Here is a 27,949-nt window from a genome sequence, read left to right on the forward strand (position 1 = left end):
ACAGGCTTGGCAGTGGCATGCAATGCCAAGCCGCTGCAAGCAAAGCCAACAGAATACTGGGATGTATAAAAAAGGGGATTCACTCCAGAAATAAAGAGATTATTCTCCCACTCTACAAGACTTTGGTCCGGCCACATCTAGAGTATGTTGTCCAGTTCTGGGCACCGGTCCTCAGGAAGGATGTGCTGGAACTGAAGAGATTCCAGAGAAGGGCAACAAAATTAATTAGGGGAATGGAGGGCATCGGCTATGAGAAAAGACTACAAGCACTGAACTTATTCTCTCTGGAGAAGAGACGCTTGAGGGGGGATATGATATCAATGTACAAATAGTGTACAGGTGAGGACCCTAGCATAAGGAACAAACTTTTTAGAGAAAGGGAATACAATAAGACACGTGGCCACTCACTAAAACTAGAGGAAAAACGGTTTAACCTTAAAATACATAAGGGGTTCTTCACTGTCAGAGCAGTAAGGATGTGGAATTCGCTTCCACAAGCAGTCGTATTAGCAGAGCGCATTGATAGTTTCAAAAAACGATTAGATGGGCACCTTAAAGACCACAACATACAGGGATATACAATGTACTAACACACACACACATCATAGGTTGAACTGGATGGACTGATGTCATTTTTCAACCTCACAAACTATGTAACTATGTAAAAAAAACACCAGTTAATCCCAGATGACCCTGCTTTCTTCCTCCTACATCTCTCTGACTTTCCAGCATCACAGTACAAGAAATCAATTGTCCGACATCTAGTGAACGCTGCTAAATCTTGTATGCCTTTACATTGGAAAAAATCCTCACCCCGACCTGAACACACTGGTTAAGAAAAGTAGAAGAGATAAACAGGATGGAGGACCTGGTCCTCACGGCCCAACACAAATGGGAACAATACGTGAAAACCTGGGATTTGTGGAATCTTTTTGTCCTTTCAGCTGAGGGAGTGGCTATATTTGGGGCATAAGCCTTTCCCCTCACAGGCCCTACTGGATGTGACAGCCCGTCTGCTCCTCCAATGCTCCTGCTCCTCACACCCCCCCTTTTTTTTTTCATTTCCTCTCTATCCCCCCCTCTCTTCTCCCTCTTCTCTCTTCTCCCCTTCTCTTCCCTAACCTAAGAGGGTGAGGGCATTCCGTCACCCATTATTTTTTCTTCCTTCTTTCTAAGAAATTTCAAAATGGCACGAGGCTAAATGGCCACTATGTATGGCACTATGTGCATACATAGGGGGGTATTTACTAAAACTGGAGTGTGCAAAATCTGGTGCAGCTCTGCAGAGAAACCAATCAGCTTCCAGATTTTATTGTCAAAGCCTAACTGAACAAGTTGAAGTTAAAAGCTGATTGGCTACCATGCACAGCTGCACCAGATTCTGAGCACACCAGCTTTAGTAAATCTCCTCCATAGTGTGGCATTGCCTTTACTTTTTGTTTGATTGTTTACGAGTCTTGAAGACATTTTGTATTGCCCTGTCTGAATAGTTGTTGTAAATTATTTTGTGGTTACCGCTTCATGTTTCAATAAAGTTTATATTTAAAAAAAAAAAAAAAAAAACATCAGTTAATGAATACCACCAAATAAAGTTGTATCTGTCTAAAAAAATGATATACAATTAATATGGGTACAGTGCAATTGTCAGCCAAACAATCACAGCACTAAAAATTGCATAAATGTATTGATAATGAAGGGGAATACTGAATATAAAATGGTACTCAGGTGTTGTTGCTCTGTTGGTGAATACAGCCCATTTTGCATCTGTGCTCATTTACAGTTTAGATGAACACATCCTAATCTGTTCACTGAAGGGTAGATGGTACTTCTCTGTCTTTTAAGTGACAAAGTGAGCTATGAATTACCAATGGAAATGATGTAAGTAGATTTGTTTTGCGCAAACAAACTGATTACATTTGTATGGTTGATAATGTTTTATTAGATATTTTGGTTAACTGCAAATTTCTGAGAAAATCTGAACATTGTATGCAATTTATGAAAGTGAACCTTTAGATCTCTAATTGGGAACATTTTCTCTTTTTATCCTAAATTGAAAACTGCAAAATTCAATTTTTGGTAACAAGTTATGAAAGCCGGTCTAACTAAAGTAAATTAGGCTTAGTTTTGCTTTTATTTTAATACTTAGAACTTACTTCTTGGTTCTCGTGGACCATCCACGGTCACTTTGATGGCTCTGTGGTATGTAGCAACTTGAGTAGGACTTGTGAAAACGGTGATTGTCAAAGTGAAACTCTTGCCTGCCGACCAAAAGAAAAAGAGACATGTTAATAATTTTAATAAGTGAACACTGCTTACTTTATGTATGTTACAGTACTGGCCTCTTTAGCCTGGGAAGCTTTGAGGTTCCTAGGGTTCTGGAACCATAGAAAAAAAGATGTAAATCCCAGTGTAAAGCACTCTGTATCTGCTACTACAAACTCCCATAACCATTTTCCTCTACATTAGGGGCATCTCATAAAGTGGATGTATTACAGGTGTGGGGAATATTAAAGAGGTGATGATGAGTTCCCAATTGCTCAGTCATCTAGAACGTAATTGCAGTAAAACCTTACATCCTAAAACATTTTAAATGCATTGTCTGATAATTAGAAAATACTTGTGTCAAACTAATGTTAGCTAGAATATGGTTTCTTGCACAGTTCAATATAAATTATACATATAGAGCGAAAGAGCTAAAGTGCCTTGCGAAAGTATTCGGCCCCCTTGAACTTTTTGACCTTTTGCTACATTTCAGGCTTCAAACATTAAGATATAAAACTGTAATTTTTTATGAAGAACCATCAACAAGTGGGACACAATCATGAAGTGGAACGAAATTTATTGGATATTTCAAACTTTGTTAACAAATAAAAAACTGAAAAATTGGGCGTGCAAAATTATTCAGCCCCTTTACTTTCAGTGCAGCAAACTCTCTCCAGAAGTTCAGTGAGGATCTCTGAATGGTCCAAAGTTGACCTAAATGACTAATGATGATAAATAGAATCCACCTGTGTGTAATCAAGCCTCCGTATAAATGCACCTGCACTGTGATAGTCTCAGAGGTCCGTTTAAAGCGCAGAGAGCATCATGAAGAACAAGGAACACACCAGGAAGGTCCGAGATACTGTTGTGGAGAAGTTTAAAGCCGGATTTGGATACAAAAAGATTTCCCAAGCTTTAAACATCCCAAGGAGCACTGTGCAAGCAATAATATTGAAATGGAAGGAGTATCAGACAACTGCAAATCTACGAAGACCTGGTCGTCCCTCTAAACCTTCAGCTCATACAAGGAGAAGACTGATCAGAGATGCAGCCAAGAGGCCCATGATCACTCTGGATGAACTGCAGAGATCTACAGCTGAGGTGGGAGACTCTGTCCATAGAATAACAATCAGTCGTATACTGCACAAATCTGGCCTTTATGGAAGAGTGGCTAGAAGAAAGCCATTTCTTAAAGATAACTTCTTAAATAAAACATAAAGCAAAATCTACAATGGAATGGTTCACAAATAAACATATCCAGGTGTTAGAATGGCCAAGTCAAAGTCCAGACCTGAATCCAATCGAGAATCTGTGGAAAGAACTGAAAACTGCTGTTCACAAACGCTCTCCATCCAACCTCACTGAGCTCGAGCTGTTTTGCAAGGAGGAATGGGCAAAAATTTCAGTCTCTCGATGTGCAAAACTGATAGAGACATACCCCAAGCGACTTACAGCTGTAATCGCAGCAAAAGGTGGCGCTACAAAGTATTAACTTAAGGAGGCTGAATAATTTTGCACGCCCAATTTTTCAGTTTTTTATTTGTTAAAAAGGTTTGAAATATCCAATAAATTTCGTTCCACTTCATGATTGTGTCCCACTTATTGTTGATTCTTCACAAAAAATTACAGTTTTATATCTTTATGTTTGAAGCCTGAAATGTGGCAAAAGGTCGAAAAGTTCAAGGGGGGGGGGGGGCGAATACTTTCGCAAGGCACTGTATGTACAGCCTGCTTGAGCACAGCTTTTAGAATTCTTTTCAGTGGAACAAATAAGAGTATATAAATTAGCTTTAAACTGAATTTGAGACACATGAAAACTGCAATTTAATCTAGTAATAAGTTAGAAACAAATATTACATTACAAATAAAGAGACATAAAACTGGTAAAAGTACCTGCATCTTTCTTTGTATAAGCTCCCTGTAATCCCTTTTACAACAGCACTGAGAGAATAAGAGGCAGCACTGTAAGTCAGTTTAGGCTTCTACTGATTTGCACAGTGCACAATGCAGTGTTAATTTAGTCGACTAAAACATTTTCGTCGACTAAATTAAAACAATTTTTGTCGACTAAAATACGACTAAAACTAAAACAATTCAGATGACTAAAATACGACTAAAACTAAAATGGCATTTTAGTCTTAAGACTAAAATATGACTAAAACTAAAATGGCATTTTAGTCAAAAGACTATAACTAAAACCAAATTGAAATTTGCTGCTAAAATTAACACTGGTGTAGTGCTGTGCTAGTGCATGCTCAAAGCTTAATACCAGAAATAATAACATATTCGACTTTTCACTCCAGGACCAGCAGTAGTATATAATGAGTTTGGAAATTGTAGAGAAATGCTTAAATAATGCATTACAAATTACAATTGAACTACTCCCATTCAATATAAGATATTTTAGTTGACTAAAATGTACTGGAGTTTTAGTCGACCAAATACGACTAAAACTAAAACACTTGCAGAAGACCAAAATGGTACTAAAACTAAAATGCCATTTTAGTCCTAAGACTAAGACTAAAACTAAATTGAAATTTGCTGCCAAAATGAACACTGGCACAATGAAAATGTAGCAGTTTATTTTTGTTAATGAATCATCTAATGTTAGTTTTCTCACTGCAGACTGACAATTTTGAAAAAAACAAAAAAAAAAACAAAAAACAAAAAAAACGATTTTCTTTTATAAAACTATTATATTGATTTAAAAAAATGTAAAAAAAAACAAATTTCTTTATTAGTTTAGGCCAATATGTATTCTGCTACATATTTTTGGTAAAAAAAATCCAAATAAGTAAATATTGCTTGGTTTGCGCAAAAGTTATAGTGTCTACAAACTATGGGATATATTTATGGATTATTTTTACTAGTTACTATTTTTTTACTAATAATGGCGGCGAGTAATGACTTATAGCGGGACTGAAATATTGCAGCGGATAAATTGGACACTAACTGACACTTTTTGACACTTTTTGAGGGACCAGTGACACTAATACAGTAAACGTGTGAAACTAAAAGATTAAAACCCGCGCTAAAAAAATGTATAAATCGATAAAATAAATATAATAAAATATTTTTTTGTGTATCCTGAAGTTGCTACTCACTAGGTAAAACACCAGAAAAACTAAAATTGATCAAAAGGCAGCGCTAACAGGTATATATAAATAGTAAATCCGTGTATACTGTGATAAAAAATATATACAAAAATAAAGTGCACAATGTGATCAAAAATTACAAAATTCATAAATATTAAGGTGCATAAGTAAAGTGCAGTCATATATCCATCGTGCAACCATATGCAATAGTGCAAAAATAAATAAAGTGCAGTCCAAAAGATGGTTCCCTTCAGTGGAACTAAAGTGCTGGAAGGTGCTTAGATAATCCACAATCACTATCAAAGTCTTTGATAACGCCCAAAAAAGGCGGGCGAAATGCATCAACGTTTTTCCGGGCAGCGGAGCAATACACAACGTCATTTTCTGTAACCACCATGGAACGCACGCCGGCAGCGTACGCGGAAGTGGGATGACTTTGAAGTGATTGTAACCAATGCTGAATACAACATTACGTTTGTGAGTAGTTTTCTTTTGCTTTTTAATAAAAGTACCTACGGGCTTCACTATGTCTGGCTCCTTCCCCTTTTTTAACATATGGTCGTGAACTAAGTGGAGAGGAGTCAATAGAAAGACATTCTTAAAGAGGCTGTGCTGGATCCATCCATCCGTCCAGGGGACATTGTGTCTGCTCAAGGCTTGCTTTTTTCCTAGATTTGGTGAGTGCATCCCCATAGGGGGGTTTTCCTCCTGAGAGCACCCGGGCACATTTGTGGATTATCTAAGCATCTTCCAGCACTTTAGTTCCACTGAAGGGAACCATCTTTTGGACTGCACTTTATTTATTTTTGCACTATTGCATATGGTTGCACGATGGATATATGATTGCACTTTACTTATGCACCTTAATATTTATGAATTTTGTAATTTTTGATCACATTGTGCACTTTATTTTTGTATATATTTTTTATCACAGTATACACGGATTTACTATTTATATATACCTGTTAGCGCTGCCTTTTGATCGATTTTACTAATACAGTAAAGACAACAACAAGAGAAGGGCTCACCGACCTTGTGCATTACCACTAAAAAATTTTAATAAAATCCAAGTAGGTAGCATACATTATACTCACAATGTAAGATGTGCACATGCATGTAGGAAATAGGAACCAATCGCCTCCAGGACACTTCTATACTACTGGATGGCGTGATGGCATCCACAATAACCTGGCTTACTCGTTTTGAGGGAGAACCCTCTTCCTCAGAGCCAAAATCGCCACCCTTTGTGAGTATAATGTATGCTACCTACTTGGATTTTAATAAAAAATTTTAGTGATAATGCACAAGGCTGGTGCGCCCTTCCTTTGTTATTGTCTTTCAGTGTTTTTGTATATCCTTGGTCCTGAGGGGGTAGCAAGGCCACCTATTTCTGTGCTAAAAAGACCATTCAGGCCACTTGCCTTCCTGCATACCACTTGAGCGCAGGAGAGATGCTGTTTTTGACACTAATACAGTAATCGGTGCTAAAAATATGCACTGTCACTGTACTATTGACACTGACTGGGAAGGGGTTAACATCAGGGGCGATCAAAGGGTTCTCCTTGCTGGAGAGAAAGCTGTATCTAATGAGCTGCAGACAAGCATCTCCATGCTTCTGTTTCATTCATTCTGTGGATCTGTGCTTCCTCCACCAATGCTTCTGCCTTTAGAATATTACCCCAGCTGCTAGCAGATACCCAATCACTGTGGGGCAGCTCTGAGGAAACAAAGCTCTGTAATTCTACTCCCAAACAGGTGTAGAATAAGGCATGGCAATATGGAACTAAGCAATTGCAAGGAGCCTACAGGCAATATACACTGCTCAAAAAAAATTAAAGGAACACATTGAAAACACATCAATGGGGAAAAATATCATGCTGGATATCTATACTGATATGGACTGGGTAATGTGTTAGGAATGAAAGGATGCCACATCGTTTGATGGAAATGAAAATTATCAACCTACAGAGGGCTGAATTCAAAGACACCCCTAAAATCAAAGTGAAAAAATGATGCAGCAGGCTAGTTCATTTTGCTGAAATTTCATTGCAGCAACTCAAGATGGTACTCATTAGTTTCTATGGCCCCCACGTACTTGTATGCATGCCTGACAATGTAAGGGCATGCTCCTAAAGAGACAACGGATAGTGTCCTGGGGTATTTCCTCCCAGATCTGGACCAGGGCATCACCGAGCTCCTGAACAGACCGAGGTGCAACCTGGTGGCAACAGATGGATTGAAACATAATGTCCCAGAGGTGTTTATTGGATTTAGGTCAGGCGAGCGTGGGGGCCAGTCAGTGATATCAATTCCTTCATCTTCTGGGAACTGACTGCATACTCTCGCCACATAAGGCCGGCATTGTCGTGCACCAGGAGGAACCCAGGACCCAGTGCACCAGCATAGGGTCTGAGAATGGGTCCAAGGATTTCATCCCAATACCTAATGGCAGTCAGAGTGCCTTAGTCTAGACTGTAGAGATCTGTGTGTCCCTCCATGAATTTGCCTCCCCAGACACTCACTGACCCACCACCAAACCAGTCATGCTGAACGATGTTACAGGCAGCATAACGTTTTCCACGGCTTTTCCAGACCCTTTCACATCAGTCACATGTGCTCAGGGGAGACTGCTCTCATCTGTGAAAAGCATGGTATGCCAGTGGCAGACCTGCCAATTCTGGTGTTTAATGGCAAATGCCAATCGAGCTCCACAGTGCTGGACAGTGAACACAGGGCCTATTAGAGAACATCGGGCCCTCAGGCCCCCCTCATGAAGTCTGTTTCTGATTGTTTGGTCAGAGACATTAACACCAGTGGCCTGCTGGAGGTCATTTTGTAGGGCTCTGGCAGTGCTCATCCTGTTCCTCCTTGCACATAGGAGCATATACCGGTCCTGCTGATGGGTTAAGGAATTTTTACTGCCCTGTCCAGCTCTCCTTGAGTAACTGCCTGTCTCTTGGAATCTCCTCCATGCTCTCGAAACTGTTCTTGGAGACACAGCAAACCTTCTGGCAATGGCACGTATTGAAGTGCCATCCTGGAGGAGTTGGGCTGCCTGTGCAACCTCTATAGGGTCCAGGTATCGCTTCATGCTACCAGTAGTGACAATGACCCTAGCCAAATGCAAAACTAGTTAAAAACAGTCAAAAAAGAGGAGTAGGGAAAGAAAATGTCAGTGGCATCCACCTGTAAAACCATTCCTGTTTTGGAGGTTGTCTCGCTGTTGCTCATCTAGTGCACCTGTTAATTTCATTAACACCAAAGCAGCTGAAACTGATTAACAACCCCTTCTGCTACTTAACTGACCAGATCAATATCACAGAAGTTTAATTGACTTGATGCTATACTCCGATTAAAAAGTGTTCCTTTAATTTTTTTTGAGCAGTGTAGGGTTTTAAACCCTACTGTGCTTTAAGCATGATCAAGTGACTGTCATTTCCCAGGTAAAAAGGGAATATTTTTCTAGTTTTACATGACATCATGGCATGCAGCTCTTGTAATAGGTAGGGTGATCTCATATAGCAGAAAAAGTAGAGAACACGGAGCCCATAGGCCTTGTGATACATGTACTAACATTTATAATATATTACACAAGAATAATACTCACAAACGTGAAATAAAAGCTTGTGTATGTATAAATACATTTGCTGACCAATGAAAGTGACAATAATATGACAAAAAAAAAAAACAACTTAAGTTTTCTACAAGTGGCAAACTACTGGTATATTGTACTGTACTATATTTAAGTACTGAAAAAACTCACATTTCTCATGAGTACATGTAGCCTGAAAATGGGGAATGAAGAGTCCCTCTATGAGTCCTGGACGGTGGGGCTTCGATTCTTCCAGCAGATTTAGTAAGCCGTTTTTCCTTTCTGCTTCCTCCGTGGATGTATAAGCCGGCTTCCGGGGAGAGAAGATGAAAACGAGGGCTGAACCGCACCTTGGATCGCAATCCTGCACCAGTGACGTCATAAAATTGCGACGCGTTTCGGAGCATGCGCCGCATGAGAAATGTGAGTTTTTAAGAACCTGTTATTTTACATTAAATTATCTACAGTCTGCATTTAGAGGTGCCTTTGTGTTTCTTTTTTTCTTGCATATTTGGGAATATTGCTTCAGTCAATAGCTGAAGACTAAAGACTTGTGGATTCACCATAAGAGAATGAATCTATAAGACTAAAGACTTGTGGATTCATCCTCTTATGGTGCCCCTAGCATCACAGGACACTGTAAGTTCATAAAGAACTTAATATTGACCATGAACTAGCACCAATCCAGCTATATTTGAGCCGTTGTTTATATGCAAACGCAAGCTCTTATTTTATGCTTATGAGGGTACAACTGTTTTGTATATAATCATGTTAGTACATGCTTCACAAGGCCAATGCACTCCATGTTCTCTACGTAGCTTACAGGCAATATTGGTGACTAGTCCTTTGTCCTCTGCGCACCTTTTTGGGCACAGATTCCATAGTACAGGTCTTCTTTAATTCTTCCAACAATACTGGTACTACAAATGGTTGTGCAGCAATAGGATATTTGATAATAGGAGTAAGCAGTTTTTAAGTAGAACACAATGTAGAACTATATGTAACATATCTATAAGTTGTCATGCACCACTCCCATCCGTTTACCTAATTTCTTGTTAAGCAGAAATATTTTATTTCCTTTCATTATTTAACTATTTGTGGTTGGAACCAATTTAAAGCAGATTACAGCAGCTTCTGTAGTTACTACAAGCAGTCGAAATGTTGGTCAGTTATTTGCAGCTAAAGTTTTCTCTGTTCAAGGAATTATGGGGTTGAAAGGAAAATAGACACTTTTAAAAATGCAGTTGCTCCAAAACTCAGTAAATGAGGTAAAGCTTCACTTTGGACAGAGTACCGAATCGCGTGCAAGGGAAAAAAAATGTCATTTTTCCTTGCACATGATTGGATGATGGAAGTCCGCAGAGCTTCTGCTCATTAACTAAGCTCTGGAGCAACTGTACTTGCAGAGTGCAAAATTACACAGTGTGTAATGTGTATAACCATAGTTCTGAACAGCAATTTTAGAGAGCAAATAAAACCAGTCATTGAAAAAAAAAAGTAATTGAACTGCTAATGCAGTCTAGTAAAACACTTAAACAATGCTAACCTCTATCCACCCACCTTAACTTAATATCAATGCTAAAAATTGCACTGCAACCATACTTCAAAGAGTACCACACTAGTATTGTGGGTAGATCTACACCATACAACTTTCCCTCAATCTATCTATCTCTTTTTCTCTAAAATTTTGACAATTTTAATACATCAGACATTCTGAAAGTGACAGATGGCAAGAAGTCTGCAGTAGGGAGGCCTGGGAATAGAAAGTAAGGTAAAGAAATATTTCCATCACTTAAACTGGTTTTAAAGTTAAAATGTGTTTATACCTTAACTCATTCCCCGCATTAAGGTAAAAGAAAAACCTTTTACCACTTGTTGAGGTTAAATAAAGAAATCAGGACCCTCTTGCTCCTGCTGATGATCCCTCTAGCAATAACTAAAGATCTATGTAGAGGAAGCAGTACCTCCTTCCTCCTGCTGGGGATCCCTCTAATGAAAACTAAAGATCTTTATAGGGGATAAGGACCTCCTTCCTCCTGCTGGTATTCTATCTAGTAATAACTAAAAATCTATATAGGTGAATCAGGATTTCCTTTCTCCTGCTGGTAAATCTTCTAGTGATAAGTAAATATCTATATAGAGGAATGAGGACCTTATCCCCCCTGCTGCTGATACATCTATTGATACCCAAATATCTATATAGAGGAATCAGGAACTTTTTCCCCCTGCTGGTGATCCATCTAGTGATAACCTCATATCTATAAAGGAGAATCAGGACCTCCTTTTTCTTGCTTGTAATCCCTCTAGTTATAACTAAAGATCTATATGGGGGTGATCAGGACCTCGTTCATCCTGCTAGTAATCCCACTAGTGATCTTTAAAGAAAAATCTGGACCTTCGGTACAGTACCTACAGTACCAACACTGTACTCCCAATACTATACTGGCCCCTCCTTCTCACCCCTGCTGCCTTCTGGGACATACAGAGGTTCTAGAAGATGGAGGGGCCATTCAGAAAGAACAGCGCAAAAGGCTTCAGTTCCTGTTTCCCTTACTACAGATGCTGACATCTGTACCCGAAGCAGATTGATGAATCGGCTAGGGGTGTCGACATCGCTGAATCCCAGGACAGGTAAGTGTCCCTATATTAAAAGTTAGCAGCTACAGTATTTGTAGCTGCCAAATTTATTTATTTTTTTTACAGACTGGAACTCTGCTTTAAAGCGTAACTCCACTTTTGCTTAGAAAAAAAAAGACATTCCCCTCTGAGTGATCTATGTACATTGCAAGGATTTTAACAAACTTTGTTGCAGATTCCTACCTTTTGTTATTCTGAAGAAATTACTGTTTGTTCCTCTGTGCGGAGTGTCACTAATGGGGGAGGTTTCATAATTATCAATCAGCTGTGCAGCTGCAAAGAGCACTAATGAGGAAAACCGCTGGGCCTGCATCCCTTTAGACATGTTCCTATTGGGAGTATCTCACAAAAAATGAAATTTTTGTTGCAGGGGATGCCTGAAATCTGACTTCTATCTTAGTGCACACTTCTGGGAAAATTCAAGAGCCAACCACACAAGCAGGAAATTATGTTTCTTGGGGGGGGGGTGTTCTATACACATTCTGTATATAGAACACCTCAAGGTAGCCATATTACATAAAATTTTCAGAAAATTCTGCAGATTAAAAAGGAAAGGTAATTTTTAATAACATTCAATTACATTATGACTTGTGTCGCAATTGTATAAGCTATATTATATTTTCTTTATTTGCTATTTTCTCCCCACAAAAGTGGAGTTACTCTTTGAATTCGACTTGAGTTAGGTTGGGGGGAGCATAAAACAATGCAAGAGGGACTATGGTAGAAAACAGTGTAGAAATGATTTAAAATATCTTCTTCCAAAACTGGTTATCTATGGGGCAGGACCACCTTCACAACCTCAAAAACAGGTTGACGGGTGGTTTGGATCGAATTTGAAAAACTCTAGCAGGAACTAAGTACCAGCAGGTCAAGGCTTTATAGTTAGCTTTCAATGCTGTAATGTTCTGTACAGAAGATTTGGTTATGGCCCAGACATCAGTTCTATCAATTGCTTCTGAGGAGAGTCTAAGGTCTTGCTCCCAGTGGCTTGTGTACGTAGGGGGTTTAGTATCACGTTTGTCCAGTAATTGAAGGTAGAGGTGAGATATGAGACCTGGGGGTGTAAGGGTCTCATTTGCACACATTTTCCAACTGAGTCATCTGTTTTAGAGAGGAGTTTGGTGTAAGGTAGGAAGAATAAAAATGTTTGAGATGTAAGTAGTGGAAAATGTCTAAATTGGGGAGGCCGTGTGATTTCTGGAAGGATGAAAATGACTTGAAGACTGCAGCAGTAGTCAGCTTGTGAAGAATAATTAAGTTCACAGCCTATCAGGCGTAGAAGGAGGCAGGAGAGACAAAACCTGGGTAGAATGACGGGTTCTTAACCGCTTCCATACAGAGCAGTTAGACACCCTTCCTGCCCAGACCAATTTTCAGCTTTCAGCACTCTCACACTTTGAATGACAATTGCTCAGTCATGCTACACTATAACCAAACAAAATTTTTATCATTTTTTTCACACAAATAGAGCTTTCTTTTGGTGGTATTTGATCACAACTGGGGTTTTTTTTTTTCGTGATATATGCAAAAAAAGAGCAAAAATTTTGAAAAAAAAACACTTTTTTTTAGTTTCAATTATGAAATTTTGCAAAAAATAAATTTTTCTTCATACATTTGGGCCAAAATGTATACTGCTACATGTCTCTGGTAAAATTAACCCAAATTAGTGTATATTATTTAGTCTGTGTGAAAGTTATTGAGTCTAGAAGCTATGGTACCAATTACTGAAAATTGATCACACCAGATGTACTGACTGCCTATCTCCTTTCTTGAGGCCCTGAAATGTCAGGACAGTACAAATACCGACCAAATGACCCCTTTTTGTAAAGTAGACAGTCCAAGGTATTTAGTAAGAGGCATGGTGAGTTTTTTGAAGTTGTAATTTTTTCCCACAATTCTTGGGAAAATGAAGAAAAAATTTTTTTTTTCTTTTTTTTCCCACAAAGTTGTCAATTTATAAGCTATTTCTAACACATAGCATGTACACAGCAAAAATTACACCCAAAAATACATTCTGCTACTCCTTCCGAGTATGGCGATACCACATGTGTGAGACTTTTACACAGCCTGGCCACAAAAAGAGACTCCACGTCCAAGAAGCACATTCAGGCGTTCTAGGAGCATAAATACACATAAAACTTTCTTACTACCTATCACACTTTTCAAGGCCCTAGAGCACCAATACAATGGAAAAGTCCACAAAATGACCCCATTTTGGAAAGCAAACACTCCAACGTATATTCTATGAGGCATTATGGGTCGTTTGAACATATCATTTTTTTCCACAGGTTTTTGGAAAATGTGGGAAAAAAATGAAAACTTTTTTTTTTTACACAAAGTTGTCAATTTATAGGATATTCCTAACACATAGCATGTACACAGCAAAAATGACACCCCAAAATACATTCTGCCACTCCTCCTGAGTATGGCAATACCACATGTGTGAGACTTTTTCACAGCCTAGCCATATAGAGGGGCCGAACATCCAAGGAGCATCATCATGCATCCTAGCCACTTGCCTAGGCCTATTTTTGACATTTGGTGTTTACAAGCTAAAATCAGTTGTTTTGCTAGAAAACTGCTTAGAACCCCCAAACATTATATATTTTTTTTTAGCAGAGACCCTAGAGAATAAAATGGAGATTATTGCACTATTTTTTATCACACCGTATTTGCGTAGCGGTCTTCCAAACGCAGTTTTTTTGGAAAAAATTCACTTTTTTTAATTAAAAAATAAGAAACCAGTAAAGTTAGCCCAATTTTTTTCCATAATGTGAAAGATAATGTTACGCCGAGTAAATAGATACCCAACATGTCATGTTTCAAAATTGCGCACGCTCAGGGAATGGTGACAAACTTTGGTACTTAAAAATCCCCATAGGCGACAATTTAAAAATTTCTACAGGTTGCCATCTTTGAGTTACAGAGGAGGTCTAGGGCTCAAATTATTCCCCTTGCTCTAACGATCGCGGCGATACCTCACATGTGTGGTTTGAACACCGTTTACATATGTGGGCGGGGTTTCTGTATGCATTCGCTTCTGCGCGCGAGCTAACGGGGACAGGGCGCTTTAATTTTTTTTTTTTTTTTTTTTTTTACTATTTATTTTATTTATTATTTTTTATTTTTACACCGTTTAAAAAAAAAAAAAAAAAATTGATCATTTTTATTTCTATTAAAAGAAATGTAAATATTCCTCGTAATAGAAATAGGCACGACAGGACCTCTTTTTTGTGAGATCTGGGGTCAAAAAGTCCTCAGATCTCACAAGTACACTAAAAGATAGAAAAAAAAAAAAATAACAATAATTATAATATAAAATGAAAAAAAAAAAAAAGGACCTTTAAACTGGTTGCTAGGCAACAACATTTTCCGTACCTCCGGTCCTCCAAGACCATAGAGTCAAGTGAGGGCAAGCTTGCCCTCACTCGACATCCTGTCTGTGAGGATTCGGGACCGGATCGTTTTCCCCGCTGCCGGCGGGTCCGGTAAGCGGGGAAAAGGACCGGAACGCGTCGGGAGGGGGGGGGGCGCCTCTTCCGCCATCCCGGAAGGGTGATCCCACGGCGAATCCGCCGCTGGGACCACCCTTATCGGAAAGCCAACCGTCCACCGTTTAAAAAAATACCAGGGTTATGGCAGCTATCTGCTACCATAACACCGGTATTTAGGTTTAAACGGACGACGTATATAAACCTTTTTGGACTTGGACATGGTGGCTGTATGAAGGGTGACAGGTACTCGGGTACTTTGTTGGGCAGGTGACAGGTACTCTGGTACTGATGAGCAGGTGGCAGGTACTCGGGTACTCCGATAGGCAGGTGACAGGTACTCGGGTACTCTGATGGGCAGGTGACAGGCAGGTGATAGGTACTGATGAGTAGTACTCACTGACTGATAGGTGATAGGTGATACTGTACTGATGGGTACTGATGATCAGTACTGATACATGATAGGTACTGATGAGTACTGATGAGTAGTGATGGGTACTGATGAGCAGGCGGCAAGTACTTGGGTACTTCAGGCGTCAGGTACTCTGATGAGCAGGTGGAAGGTACTCGGGTACTCTGATGGGTAGGTGACAGGTACTCAGGTACTCTGATGACGGGTACTCCGTTGACAGGTACTCAAAGTACCCGAGTACCTGTCATCAGAGTACCCGAGTACCTGTCATCAGAGTACCCGAGTACCCGTCATCAGAGTACCCGAGTACCTGTCATCAGAGTACCCGAGTACCTGTCAGAGTACCCGAGTACCCGTCATCAGAGTACCCGAGTACCCGTCATCAGAGTACCCGAGTACCTGTCATCAGAGTACCCGAGTACCTGTCATCAGAGTACCCGAGTACCCGTCATCAGAGTACCCGAGTACCTGTCATCAGAGTACCCGAGTACCCGTCATCAGAGTACCCGAGTACCCGTCATCAGAGTACCCGAGTACCCGTCAGAGTACCCGAGTACCCATCATCAGAGTATCCGTCATCAGAGTACCCGAGTACCTGTCATCAGAGTACCCGAATACCTGTCACCAGCCCATCAGAGTACCCGAGTACCTGTCATCTGAGTACCTGATGACAGGTACTCGGGTACTTTGATGGGCTAGTGACAGGTGCTCTTTATTGGGGGGGGGCAATCAGTGTGGTTGGGGTGCACTGTAGTTGGTAACTAGCTGTTACCACAATCTCCTCCTCACACAGGATCAGTGTGTGAGGAGGAGAACACGGTGACAGCTAGTTACCGTGTTCTCTGTTGACATTTGTGACCGGCTGTGATTGGACACAGCCGGTCACGTGGTAAAGAGCCAATTTCATTGGCTCTTTACCTAGATCGGGGATCGACTCTGTCCGAGGGACGAGCCTCGTCCCCGATCGCTGCTCTGCGCGCCCCCGGGGGCGCGCATTGCAGAGAGAACGAGCGGCTCGTGCTGGAGCCGCTCATGTGATCGGCTGTGATTGACACAGCCGATCACGTGGTAAACAGCCAATTTCTATTGGCTGTTTACCTTGATCAGTGATGGGCTATGTCCGAGGGACGAGCCTCATCCCTGATCGCGCCGCTGCGCGCCGCCGGGGGCGCGCAGTAGCAGCTAGAACGGGCCGACGTCATATGACGGCGGCCCGGATCTAGACAACCACCTTGCCGACGTCATTTTACATGACTCGGTAAGGAAGTGGTTAAGAAAGGCTAGCAGTGGATTATGAGGTGATTGAAGTGCAAAAGGGATTTTGAGGTGGACCCATAGAAGGAAAAAGTGATATCTATTCTTTAACCAACTGTGTTTTCCCTAAACCACCCAAAGGTTAGCTGGATTGGATTAATCCAACCCAGCTGATTTTAGTTGGACTGAGTAAAGGTTATTGAGGCTGATTTGCTAAAGTTGGGAATCTTCACACAATAAATTGCAAACATATTCCAATCAATTATCCATTCATATTAAAAGGAAATTTATTTTCATTTTTTTCATCTGCACATGATTGGGTGTTCAAAGGGTAAAGGAAATTACCTTTCACACGATTAGATAAATGTAGTGATTAATCACACATAATACTGTAAATCAGCCCAAAATATTATGAACTATCAAACACCTTCAGATGTCTTTTCTCAGGGGAATAGTTGATAATCGAATTTAGATTGTTTTACCTGATCACCCAAGGCCAGATTTACTGTTAGGCGCAGTAGGCATGTGAATATTAACATCAGTGACAAAGAGGGTGTTTTACTGTATAGCTGTAAAGCTGGTGAAGCACATGACAATTTGATTGTACACTCTCAGTGGAATTTCCATTTGTTTTACTAACAACAACGAGTGTGAAGTCCTAACCAAACTATCCATCCATTATATCCAATATAATCATGTAGTCTATTGGTAGATCTACAGGAAATTGTAGAATAAGATTGTAACATGTGTGGCCAGCTTGAACACATTTTTTTCCATCATCAGCAAAAATACAGTTATCTAATCTTAGCCTATTTGTATATTGTTACCAAGACAGACTAGAACAGTCAAACCAAGAAAAGCTCTTTGAAAGCAGGTGTTTTAGGGGAGTTTTAAACACTCCTCAAATGCCTATGCAAATGATACTATGGACAGCACACAGTGCTGTTCACAATATCAAAACATGAAGCGTTAGCATCGCGTCACATCACATCGCTTCAAAATTGAAGCCTCATGTCGAGACTTGAGCAGTTTGAAGCCTTTCAATGCCTGCCGTTTAAGTCTATAGTAACGCTCTGCAAACGCACTGGCAGGTGTTTGTGGCGTGGTTGCAGGGCATTAAAATACGTTTAAAAAAAATCACGCAGGAGAGACAGCAGGAGATCTTGGATCTCCTGGAAAGGATCCACACCCTGGAGTTGAAACATAAACGTGACTTGGCCCTGGCGGATGCGCTGGAGCTTGGGTCTGTCCAGGAGACACTGACACAATGCTTGGAATGTAGAGCCTGGGATAGACTCAGTTTTTTGGCCCATCGTTATTACGAACATGGTAATAAGTGTGGCAGACTCTTGGCCCACATGTTATGGAAACGGGCGGAGGCTCGTCACGTTCATGCCTTGGTTACCCCAGAGGGGCGTGTGGTTAGTTCTCCCCAAATAGCAAAGACATTTCAATCCTTTGATGAATCTTTGTACCACCTCCCTACGGCCGGGGGGGACAGGCTGGCCAAGATACGGGCCTACGTTCGGGAACCTGGTCTCCCTCAGCTCCCGACGCACGTTTTGGCTGACCTGGAGGCTCTGATCACTGCTTAAGAGGTGGGTAGGGTGGTGTCCTCTTTACCTCCTGGTAAAAACCCGGGACCGGACGGCTTCACAAATCAGTATTACAAGGTGTTTCCCATCCTGGGCTCCCAGCTCTGCGTGTATTTCAATGCGATCTTGAGGGATGTCCCACTGCCCCTGAGGCTCTCTTGGCCCATATAGTTGTATTACCTAAACCGGGCAGGGATCCTCTCCACTGTGCCAACTACCGGCCTATTTCACTCCTCAACACTGACACCAAAATTATGGCTAAGGTTCTGGCATAGCGCCTTCAGGACCATGTGGCTGCTCTGATCCACCCGGACCAAACCAGCTTCATGCCCAATCATGAGGCCCGTGACAATACCATTTGGGCCTTGCATATTCTGCACTGGGCACAGCATGGGGCTCCGAGTCTAGTCCTGTCGCTAGATGCTGAAAAGGCCTTCGACAGAGTGGACTGGCTGTACTTGTTGGAGGTCCTTGGAGCCCTGGGCCTAGGAGACCAGATGCTGGGTTGGATCGTGGCACTGTATGCAGGTCCGGGAGCCAGGGTCAGGGTGAATGGCCGACTCTCGGACACCTTTTGCATCTTTAATGGTACGAGACAGGGATGTCCCTTATCCCCTCTGCTCTTCGTCCTGGCCCTGGAACCATTCTTGAGGAAGGTTAGAGACACGCCAGATGACGCTGGGATCACTGTGGGATCTGTGGAACACAAACTTTCAGCCTACGCCGATGATTTCCTATTTCACATTGCCCGACCCCAGCTCTCTCTGCCGGTCCTAGTGCGTGAGTTGCGCTTGTTTGGTGATGTCTCCAGTTTTAAAATAAATTATGATAATTCGGAACTGCTCCCCATCCACATCCCCCCTGCCATGGCGGACTCACTACGCCATTTTTTTTGGCTTCAAATGGAGGGAGGTCTCCCTCCTGTATTTGGGAGTCCACATCTCCCCTGAACTGAAAGCCCTCTTCGATCTGAACTATGGCGAATTACTGACTTGCATCATAACGGACCTAGACTCGTGGGCGCCGTACCCCCTGACTTGGTTTGGTCGTGTTAACGTCATTAAGATGACTATCTTACCCAGACTGGTTTATATGCTCAACACGGTTCCTATCCAGTTGCCCCATCTTTTTTTTAAACACCTCCGCCGTGCTTTTCTGAAATTCGTCTGTCATGGCAAACATCCACGACTGGCGTATGCTACCCTTCGGAGAGAGAAAAAGGAGGGGGGGGGTGGGCTTGCCCGACGTTTCCTTATACTATAAGGCAATGGCCCTGATCCGCCTGCTGAACTGGACGCATGACACCACAAACAAACCCTGGGTGCCCCTGGAGAAGGTCATCCCCACTCAGGAGGGCCACCCTTCGTGTCTGGGATGGTTTTAATGCAGGGGATGATTTCTCCCCCGGGTGTCCCCACTTGCTCCCTTGGGTGGGTTCCCTTGGTTCCAGCTGGGTGAAGATTCCCGCTTCTTCTGTTCCTGAGGAGATGATGGGAAGACATACTGCGGCAAATTCACTCCTATCGCTGACTGCCCTACGTGAGCGATTCAGGGATTTCCCTATGTCGGCGTGGCAGATGACTTTTTGGCCAGACTCTCTGCACCCCCTCGCCCGATCAGCCAACTTTCTCCTTTGGAGAAATGGGTTGTTCAGCCCCTGGAGTCCCGACACCTGCTGTCCCACATGCAAGGTCTAGTCCTAAGTGCAGTCTCGCGCACGGTTCCCTATTATGTTAGGGATCGGGAGAGAGAGCTGGGAGAAGAATTTTCCCCTCTGCAATCGACCAGGATCATACATCTGGCCCATGTCTCTTCCATTAGTACCCAAATTCAGGAATTCTCCAAAAACTTATGTCACGATGGTATAGGACTCCGTTCAAGCTGGCGAAGATGTTCCCCACAGCTGACCCACACTGTTGGAGGAGATGCTGCCATATTGGTTCGTTCCTCCATATTTCGTGGGATTGTCCACTCATTCAACCTTTCTGAGATGCAATCCATCCCTGGATACAGAAATTAGTCATCTCTCCATCTGGCCGCACTACCCTTCAATACCTCTTCCATGACACCCAATCCTCTGTGAAGAGATATAAATGTAGTGTTATCCTGTTTCTACTGAATGCTGCCAAATGCCTGATTCCCAGGCACTGGAAGCAATCTACGATTTCCACTTTAGCCAAATGGAAATGGGAGGTTAACTGGATCATGGAGGCGGAAAGGAGGGTGTTGAGCCTTAGGGGGCAACAGTCTCGCTTTATGGATACTTGGACGAGATGGATGATTTACTTGGAGGAGATCCCTGATATATAGCTTGGTCGGGGTGGGCTAAAGAACTGGAGGCGCTACTGTTTCTGTCCCCATACCTCACCTTCAGGACGTATGCTCCATGGGGTCTGTGAATCCCATAGGACGTTTCTTCCTTCTTTCCCCCTTCTCTGTTCCTGATACTCTGCTGGCTCCATGGAGCGCTATCTATTTTTTTTTCTCTGTTCTTGTTCTATCTTTCTGATTCTTCCTATGGAGTATAAGCTGGGTGTCAATTATACCGGTAGATTTCGGTTGATGGAGATCATGTACTCTCTGGGATGCGCCAAGGGCTCCTCCCGGGTAATGACATCCAGACATTGGGAACGGGAGTTACGTGAGGGTTACCTCTGTTTGGCCGATAGGCACAATCTTCATGTTGTTAAGACTGTCCAATATGTACATGACTTTGACTTGGTGTATATTGCCACTATTTATATGGATTTATTCTGTTAATCCGCTTCTTTCTGTATTATTCACTCTTTTTCTGTTAATGTGTTGAAATTGCTTAAATAAAGATTATATAAAAAATCAAAAAAATCATGCAGAATGAATATATTGTCCCACAATTCCTTGTAATGATAGAGGACAGCATAGAGTGTCCTGCAGTCACTTCCTTTTATGCACTTCCTGTTTGTGCTGCTTGAAGAGGGCTGACATCAACTTCTGATGGTAAGTGCATAAATCATGATACAGAGCATGAAAGTGCCCTTTAGAATATCTCTGAGAGACAATTGGATGTACCGAATAGCTCCTGGATGCCCTTCTCATCTTCCTCTGCTCAGCTAACTGCTCATACACCAGCATCACATGCAGGAGGCTAAACATGAGATAAATCATAGTAAAGGAATCCATGCTGCTACCCTCCCTGCTAATGAAGTATGCACAGGAAACATTTACTATGACAAGCCACACCTCATATTGTTTATTTCCTGTAATGTCACTTCCCTTTAAAAAAAAGGGGCATTTGTGAATTGGTTTTAACGCACCTTAACACGCATCATACGTGTCAAAACGGCGTATACGGCATTTGGGGAGCGTTTTTAAAGTATCATTAATGTTTGTATAACGACAGTCTAGTGCCCATACTAAAGCACATTAACGCCAGTCTAATACCCATACTAAAGCACATTAACGCTATAGGAGCATTTGTTGGGAGTTAGAAATTTAGTCAAGTGTGAACAAGCCCTTAAAGAAGTGATCCTCGTGGGGGATGGGGCTTTGGACAACAAAGAGTGTTTGCATAGGCTCCATTGAGGGAAATCCGGTCCTGCTAATCACTATTGTTTCCTCAAGATAAGTTTGCACCTGCTTCCCCTCTGCATGAAAGTTCATGCTGCTGGAGATATGAATAAGTATGTTCATGCAAAAATATTTTGACATAAAAAATACTGGGATTTAAGTGTGCTTTCCTTTTTGACCAATAACTCACGTCGAAAGATATTTTAAAGTCTATGTAAGAGTAGGTATGTAATAACCCATAATAGGTTATTTGTTTACTGTCTGTGTCCTGCTGGGGAGATTTTCTGTCAAAGGCGCATCAAGAAATAGGATGAAATCTCTCCAAAGTGAAGGAAATTTTCATGTTAGTAACAAACATTTCTATCTGCTATATTATTTCACTGCAAGGGGGCAATAAAAACTTGGCAGAGGTTTTTAGGCTTTCCCCGCTCTATTGAGAACTAAAGATAGTTTTGCCTTTACATACACTTCAAAGAATATTTCCATAGTTGCTGAAAAATTGGGATAACATCTACAGTACTTTATATTTATTTTGTGTTCCTATTCGCATAGTAATATTTAAATAAATATAAAAATTTCTGTTATCTTTTTTTTACTTGGTCTTTTCTACAAACCTCAAAACTGAAAACATCCTACATAGCTCTCTTCTTCTAGGTAATGTTTATGAGAGGGCTGAGGAAGTGCTGTGTGTTTACAATAATTAACCCTGTCTATAATTTGCTGAAAGATCTTCATTTTTAATTGTAAACTAAATCTGTACACTGTCCTATTTAAAGGATAAATATGTCAAGGCTTGGATTTTGCATTGTATGTTGATACACTTTTATTCCAATCTGTCTCTGAAATGTCCCTAAATAAGAATATTGCAAGTTATTCTGAACAGTACATGCTAACTATAGAGTTCTGTGAATGATTCTGTTCCAAAGAAACAACTAGAAAGTTGAGAAATAATAATAAAAAAATAACGTATGCTGTGTGAATGGGACCACATAATAAACATGTAGTAGGGGCTCCTTAAATTTGGCTGTAAAGGTGGAAATACATTTAAAGCTCTCATACCCACAATATTTTGGACATTACTGACGTATGTCATATTTGTTTAAATTCAGTGATTGGCTACAATGAACCTTCCCTCAGCCAGAACAATAAGATGGGTCATGTATGGGTCTTTCAGCATGACAATGACACAAAACATGCCCCCAAGACAACAGAGAAATGGCTCAAGAAGAAGTACATTAAAGTCATGGAGTGGCTTAGCCAGGCTCCTGACCTAAATCCTATAGTAAAGGTATGGAGGGAACTGAACCTTTAAGTTGCCAAGCAACAGCCAAGAAACCCTAAGGCCCCTTTCACACAACGTCAGTTGTCATCCGTTTTTCGTCAGTTGTTATCCGTTTTTCATCAGTTGTTATCCGTCTTTCATCCGTTGTCATCCATTTTTACATAGAGATGCATTGATGTCCATTTTTCATCCGTCAACGGATGGATGAAAAACGGACAAACGGACAGCGTGTGTGAAAGGGGCCTAAGGTTTTAGAGAAGATCTGTAAAAAAAGAGTGGACCAAAATCCCTCCTGAGATGTGTGCAAACCTGGTCTTATCTCTGTGCATGCCAACAAGGGTTTCTCCACCCAGTATTAAGTCATGTTTTGCTTGGGGATCAAATACTTATTTTATTCACTGAACTGCAACTCAATTTTTAACATTTGTATCATGTGTTTCTTATGGATTTTTGGTTTATATTCTGTCTCTAGCATTTAAAATACACCTATGATAAAAATGATAGACCCTTCATTTCTTTATAAGTGAGCCAACTTACAAAATCTGCAGGGGATCAAATAATTATTTTTCCCACTGTATTATTTATTACATAGGGTTTATGAAATTACAATCTGTTTAACACCAAATAAGACATAGATCGTTTGCATATTTCTTCCTAGGCGGTCCATTGTGCACTATTAGTCATCTAAACCTTGCAAATTAGGCATGTTTGTTGTATGACTGATTGGTATCTTATACATTATTGCAACTTTTTTTGAAGGTAACTCTATTACAGCAGTTATTTTAGAATATGGTTAAAATTAAGAAGTTGAGATGGCTGACAGTTAAAATGTATGTAAAAACCCAGATAGAAGTGTATTGCTCTAGACTGTTTACGATAGGGCTATTTACAACAGGCCTCATTAGAAGCCATTTGAGGACTCTGGCTAGTGGAGGTTTATGATATCGCTACTTTCTTTTTAATCTGACCTGCGTTATGTCAAATGTGTCACCTTCTCTGGCTGCCTAGCATATATACTTATAATCTAAATTTTAACATTTTTGTGACCGACTTGTGAATTCTGGGGAAAATGAAGCCAGCACAGTGTTTAGTAATACTTCCCCAATTTCATCACACAGTTTTAATCAAATCTCACTATCATTATATTCATGGTCTAATTTCTTGTTTTATCTTCTGTTTAATACACTTTGAGAGTGTGAACAGGGGTAATGCATGCTTATAGGGTTCTGTGGCATCCTGTAACACTGCAATGAGCTCTGGTAGCCAGCCAAGTTCAGGACCAATTTACTCTGACATGGAAAAACAGTCCTGTGTATGACAGAAGGCCTTACCCTAAATTACCAATCACTTTTACTCAAAACAGCCTATTTTATCTTATCTAATGTTAAGATGTATTGAAATCTATTCACTGCCTAACGTTTTCATAGTAGTACCAGTATACAAAAGCCTTGTGATAGATATAAGGCTATAAAGAGCTCCTATTCTGGAGTTTTTGAAATTACAGCAAGACTCACAAGATGAATCAGTTCAAAGAAAAGACTTGGAATTATAAAGCATTCCGGATTGGAAATTTGTTTTGGAAGCATGAACAAACTCTAACAGGATAATTGAGTGCAGAAATAAGAGCTTAATTCATAAAAGGAGAGATTTTTCCATTTGCCAATGTGCAGCCAGTTAAGTGCTGAGTTTGAAAGAGAAGAAAATAATAATACACATCTTTTAGAAACTCAAACAAGAAAACGGAAATGTTACAGAAATGTAAGCAATCTGGGGTTAGTGAAATAAAACAAGTAAATGACAATTAGGCTATAAAACAATAAATGAATTTAAAAGAAACATAACAGTGAACATTTGTATCTGTCAAAATAACAAGCCTTCCTTAGGATTTTGATCCATAGGCATACCAGGTGCACGCGTGTTCACTTTCAACACAATAATGTGCAGAGGTTTAAACAAAAATTAATTTTTGTTGAACACTGAAATGAGTACAGATTATTCAAGCTAAATGGAAATCAGTTTACCAGTGACTTTTTTTTTTAATATTTTGAATGCACTACGCAGAAGATAAAAATGCTTTTTATAGCTTCCTATGGCAGGAAATTAAGTTGGTCCTAAATTTGCTGCTGTTATAGGTTCTGGCAGCACGCTCTTGCTTTTAGAAAGTTGTTCTAGGCCAATGAAGGGATTTCTAACATTTACTCAATGCATTACTGCAACTGACAGAACATGACAGAGCAAATGCACACACCCTGAAAATATGTTCCTTTTTTGGTAGTCAATCCACATTGAAGGTAATGAAGTTCTCCTTTGAATATTAAAGCGTATATATTTATGTATATATATACATATATATATATATATATATATATATATATATATATATATATATATATATATATATATATATATATACACACACACAGCATATCCCTTTTGGAATATTTACCCTTATCTCATATTTTAGTGATTCTCCTTTTATCACACATGACTTTACAATCTGTTTTCAGTGCGGTTGGAATTTAGGTGCCTATAATTTAAAAGGTTCACTCTACATGAAGGTTAAATTCTTTTTTTTTTTGCTTCACTGAGAAACTTGACATGAAAAGTTTATTTAAAGGTTATGCTATTCTGGACGTGAACATCATGATGTGAAAATAGTCCTAAACAAACACATATTTGTCATATTTCTAACATAGGGTTAATTAGGCATTAACATTATGAAGTTAAAGGTTGTTTACATTTGGAAATAATCAAAGTCAGGAGGGTAACCCACCTCTTCCGCTTCTTCCTACAAAACGGAGGTCATTGAATCGAGCTACTTGGTTTTTCATGACAGCAGAGGCATTCCTTAGCTCAGCTGAATAGTTCTCATCATTTCCAGCCATGACCGTCACTACCGTCCCATCTGGGACCTCACCCAGCGCTACAACCTGAAGATAGGAAAAAATTTGATTCACTATCCTTATAGAAATGGATTATTCATAGTATACCTACACCAGGGTATACAGCTTCATTCAGAGCATGATGCCAAGACCCTTAAAGACTGATGAGCATGCAATACTATTTGCTTATACTATATGTCATTGGAGTTTATTTACTAAAGGAGTTAAAAATCTTCACAACATAAATTGTAGCTGTGGTCACTCTGAATACCCAGTCATATGCAGATTACATAAATAAACAAGAATTTGCACACGACTGGGTATTTGTCAATGAATGCATAACGGAATTTGATGTATTGAGTGAAGATCATTAGCTCCCTTAATATACAAGCCTCATTATGTCTGCTTCACATGTATTTAAAACCCATTTTTACAAAAAAAAATAAATAATGCTGCTAACATCTATAAAAAGTACAGGCACCCAGAGGTACCTGTATATATTGTACCTGTACCAACTTTTATACTAAAGCCAAATGCCAGCTGTTTTGAACTGGCACTACCTTGTAGATGGTCCGCCCCTTTCTGCCTTCTGCACATTTATATTGGCCAGTGATGAAGCCTATTTTAGTGATGGGCCAAAATAAATGCGTAATTTAATAGGAAACTGGCAACCTGGAAGGATCTCAGTATTGCCAATTCAAAATGGCTGACATTCGGCCATAGCAAAGGTGAATCAAAGGTGAATGAGACCTATTGCAGGTATATCACTGTAATAATTTTTTTTTCAACGTACTACGCAATTTTTCTCCTGCAGTTTGTAGATTGTGTGAGGTGTTCCAGAGTGACAACAGGTGCAAAAACACAAAAAGCATGCATAAAATGCTATATATATATATATATTAAGTGTTGCAATTCAGATGTCTCTTTTCTAATAGTTGATCTTGATTCAAATGCATTCAGTTTAACCAGGGATTTTTTTACAGCAGGGTTGTGGGGAATGCAGTTCCAGCACCCCCCAGCGCTGAATGGATGTAATGCCAGGGTGTGCTGGGGTGTGCTGGAGGGTCTATTAAAGCTAACTGTTGGGGAGATCTATTATTATTGGTGGAGTCCATTTTTATTGGGGAGGGGGGGGGTGGTAGGTTGCTTGGGTGTCAATTATTGCTGGGGGGAATCTACTATTAAGGGAGGAGTCTATTGATGCTAGCTTCTGGGGGTCTATAGTTGCTGGCGGGGGTAATTTGTTGCTAGGGACTATCTTTTGTCCTGGGGGGTATTTTGTTGTGGGGGTCTGTTGTGTTGTTGCTGGGGGGATCTATTGTTGCCGCGGTTATCTATTGTTGCTGAGGGGTCTTATTGTTGCTGGCTGCCAGGGATCTATTTTATAGCCTTTCTTGTTATAAGTAACAAATTTCATTTACATTTGTTAATACCAAAAAATGATACTTGGTTCTGTATTCTTAAAAAGGGGCGGTACTGGGAGGTGGATAAGGGGTGGAACCAAAAGGGCGATGCTAAGAGGTGGGTGGGGGGAGACAAGGGGTAACTTGATAGGAGGGGGTACCTGCACCTATTCTCTGAGAAAAAAAAAGCCCTGAGTTTAACACAGAAACATGCACAAGAGTGATTAAGCCCTAGGAAATATCTGCGTGGACAGTTTGGATTAATGTATGAACATAGCAAAATAGTGTTGCAATGCCAAACTACAAAGCAGCCCAATTGTGCTGTGATTTTAAATACAGTGGTCTTAAAAGTACATCTGTTATAACAAACATATAGGATGCCATTGAAAATGCTATTCACCTGACTATCTTTCTGTTTAATACTGGGAATATTGATCCAATAGCAATGTAGCAAGTGAAGTAAAGATGGGTGTGCTTGTTCTGGGCCAATAATGCAAA

At 40.5% G+C, this 27,949-nt stretch overlaps 1 protein-coding gene across 2 annotated transcripts in view; it reads right to left on the minus strand.

Annotated features, from left to right (window-relative positions):
• RUNX3 (RUNX family transcription factor 3) overlaps positions 1 to 27,949 on the minus strand; it is a 218,047-nt gene that overhangs the window by 34,446 nt on the left and 155,652 nt on the right. For both annotated transcript variants that reach the window (XM_082245658.1, XM_082245659.1), the window contains 2 exons: positions 25,940 to 26,096; positions 2,154 to 2,258 (listed from right to left, as the gene is read on the minus strand). In XM_082245658.1, coding sequence (XP_082101784.1) covers positions 2,154 to 2,258; positions 25,940 to 26,096 — 262 coding nt within the window. The remainder of the gene's footprint in view (positions 1 to 2,153; positions 2,259 to 25,939; positions 26,097 to 27,949) is intronic.

Source organism: Pelophylax lessonae, assembly GCF_965119305.1.
Source record: "Pelophylax lessonae genome assembly, chromosome: 2".
NCBI lineage: Eukaryota > Metazoa > Chordata > Amphibia > Anura > Ranidae > Pelophylax > Pelophylax lessonae.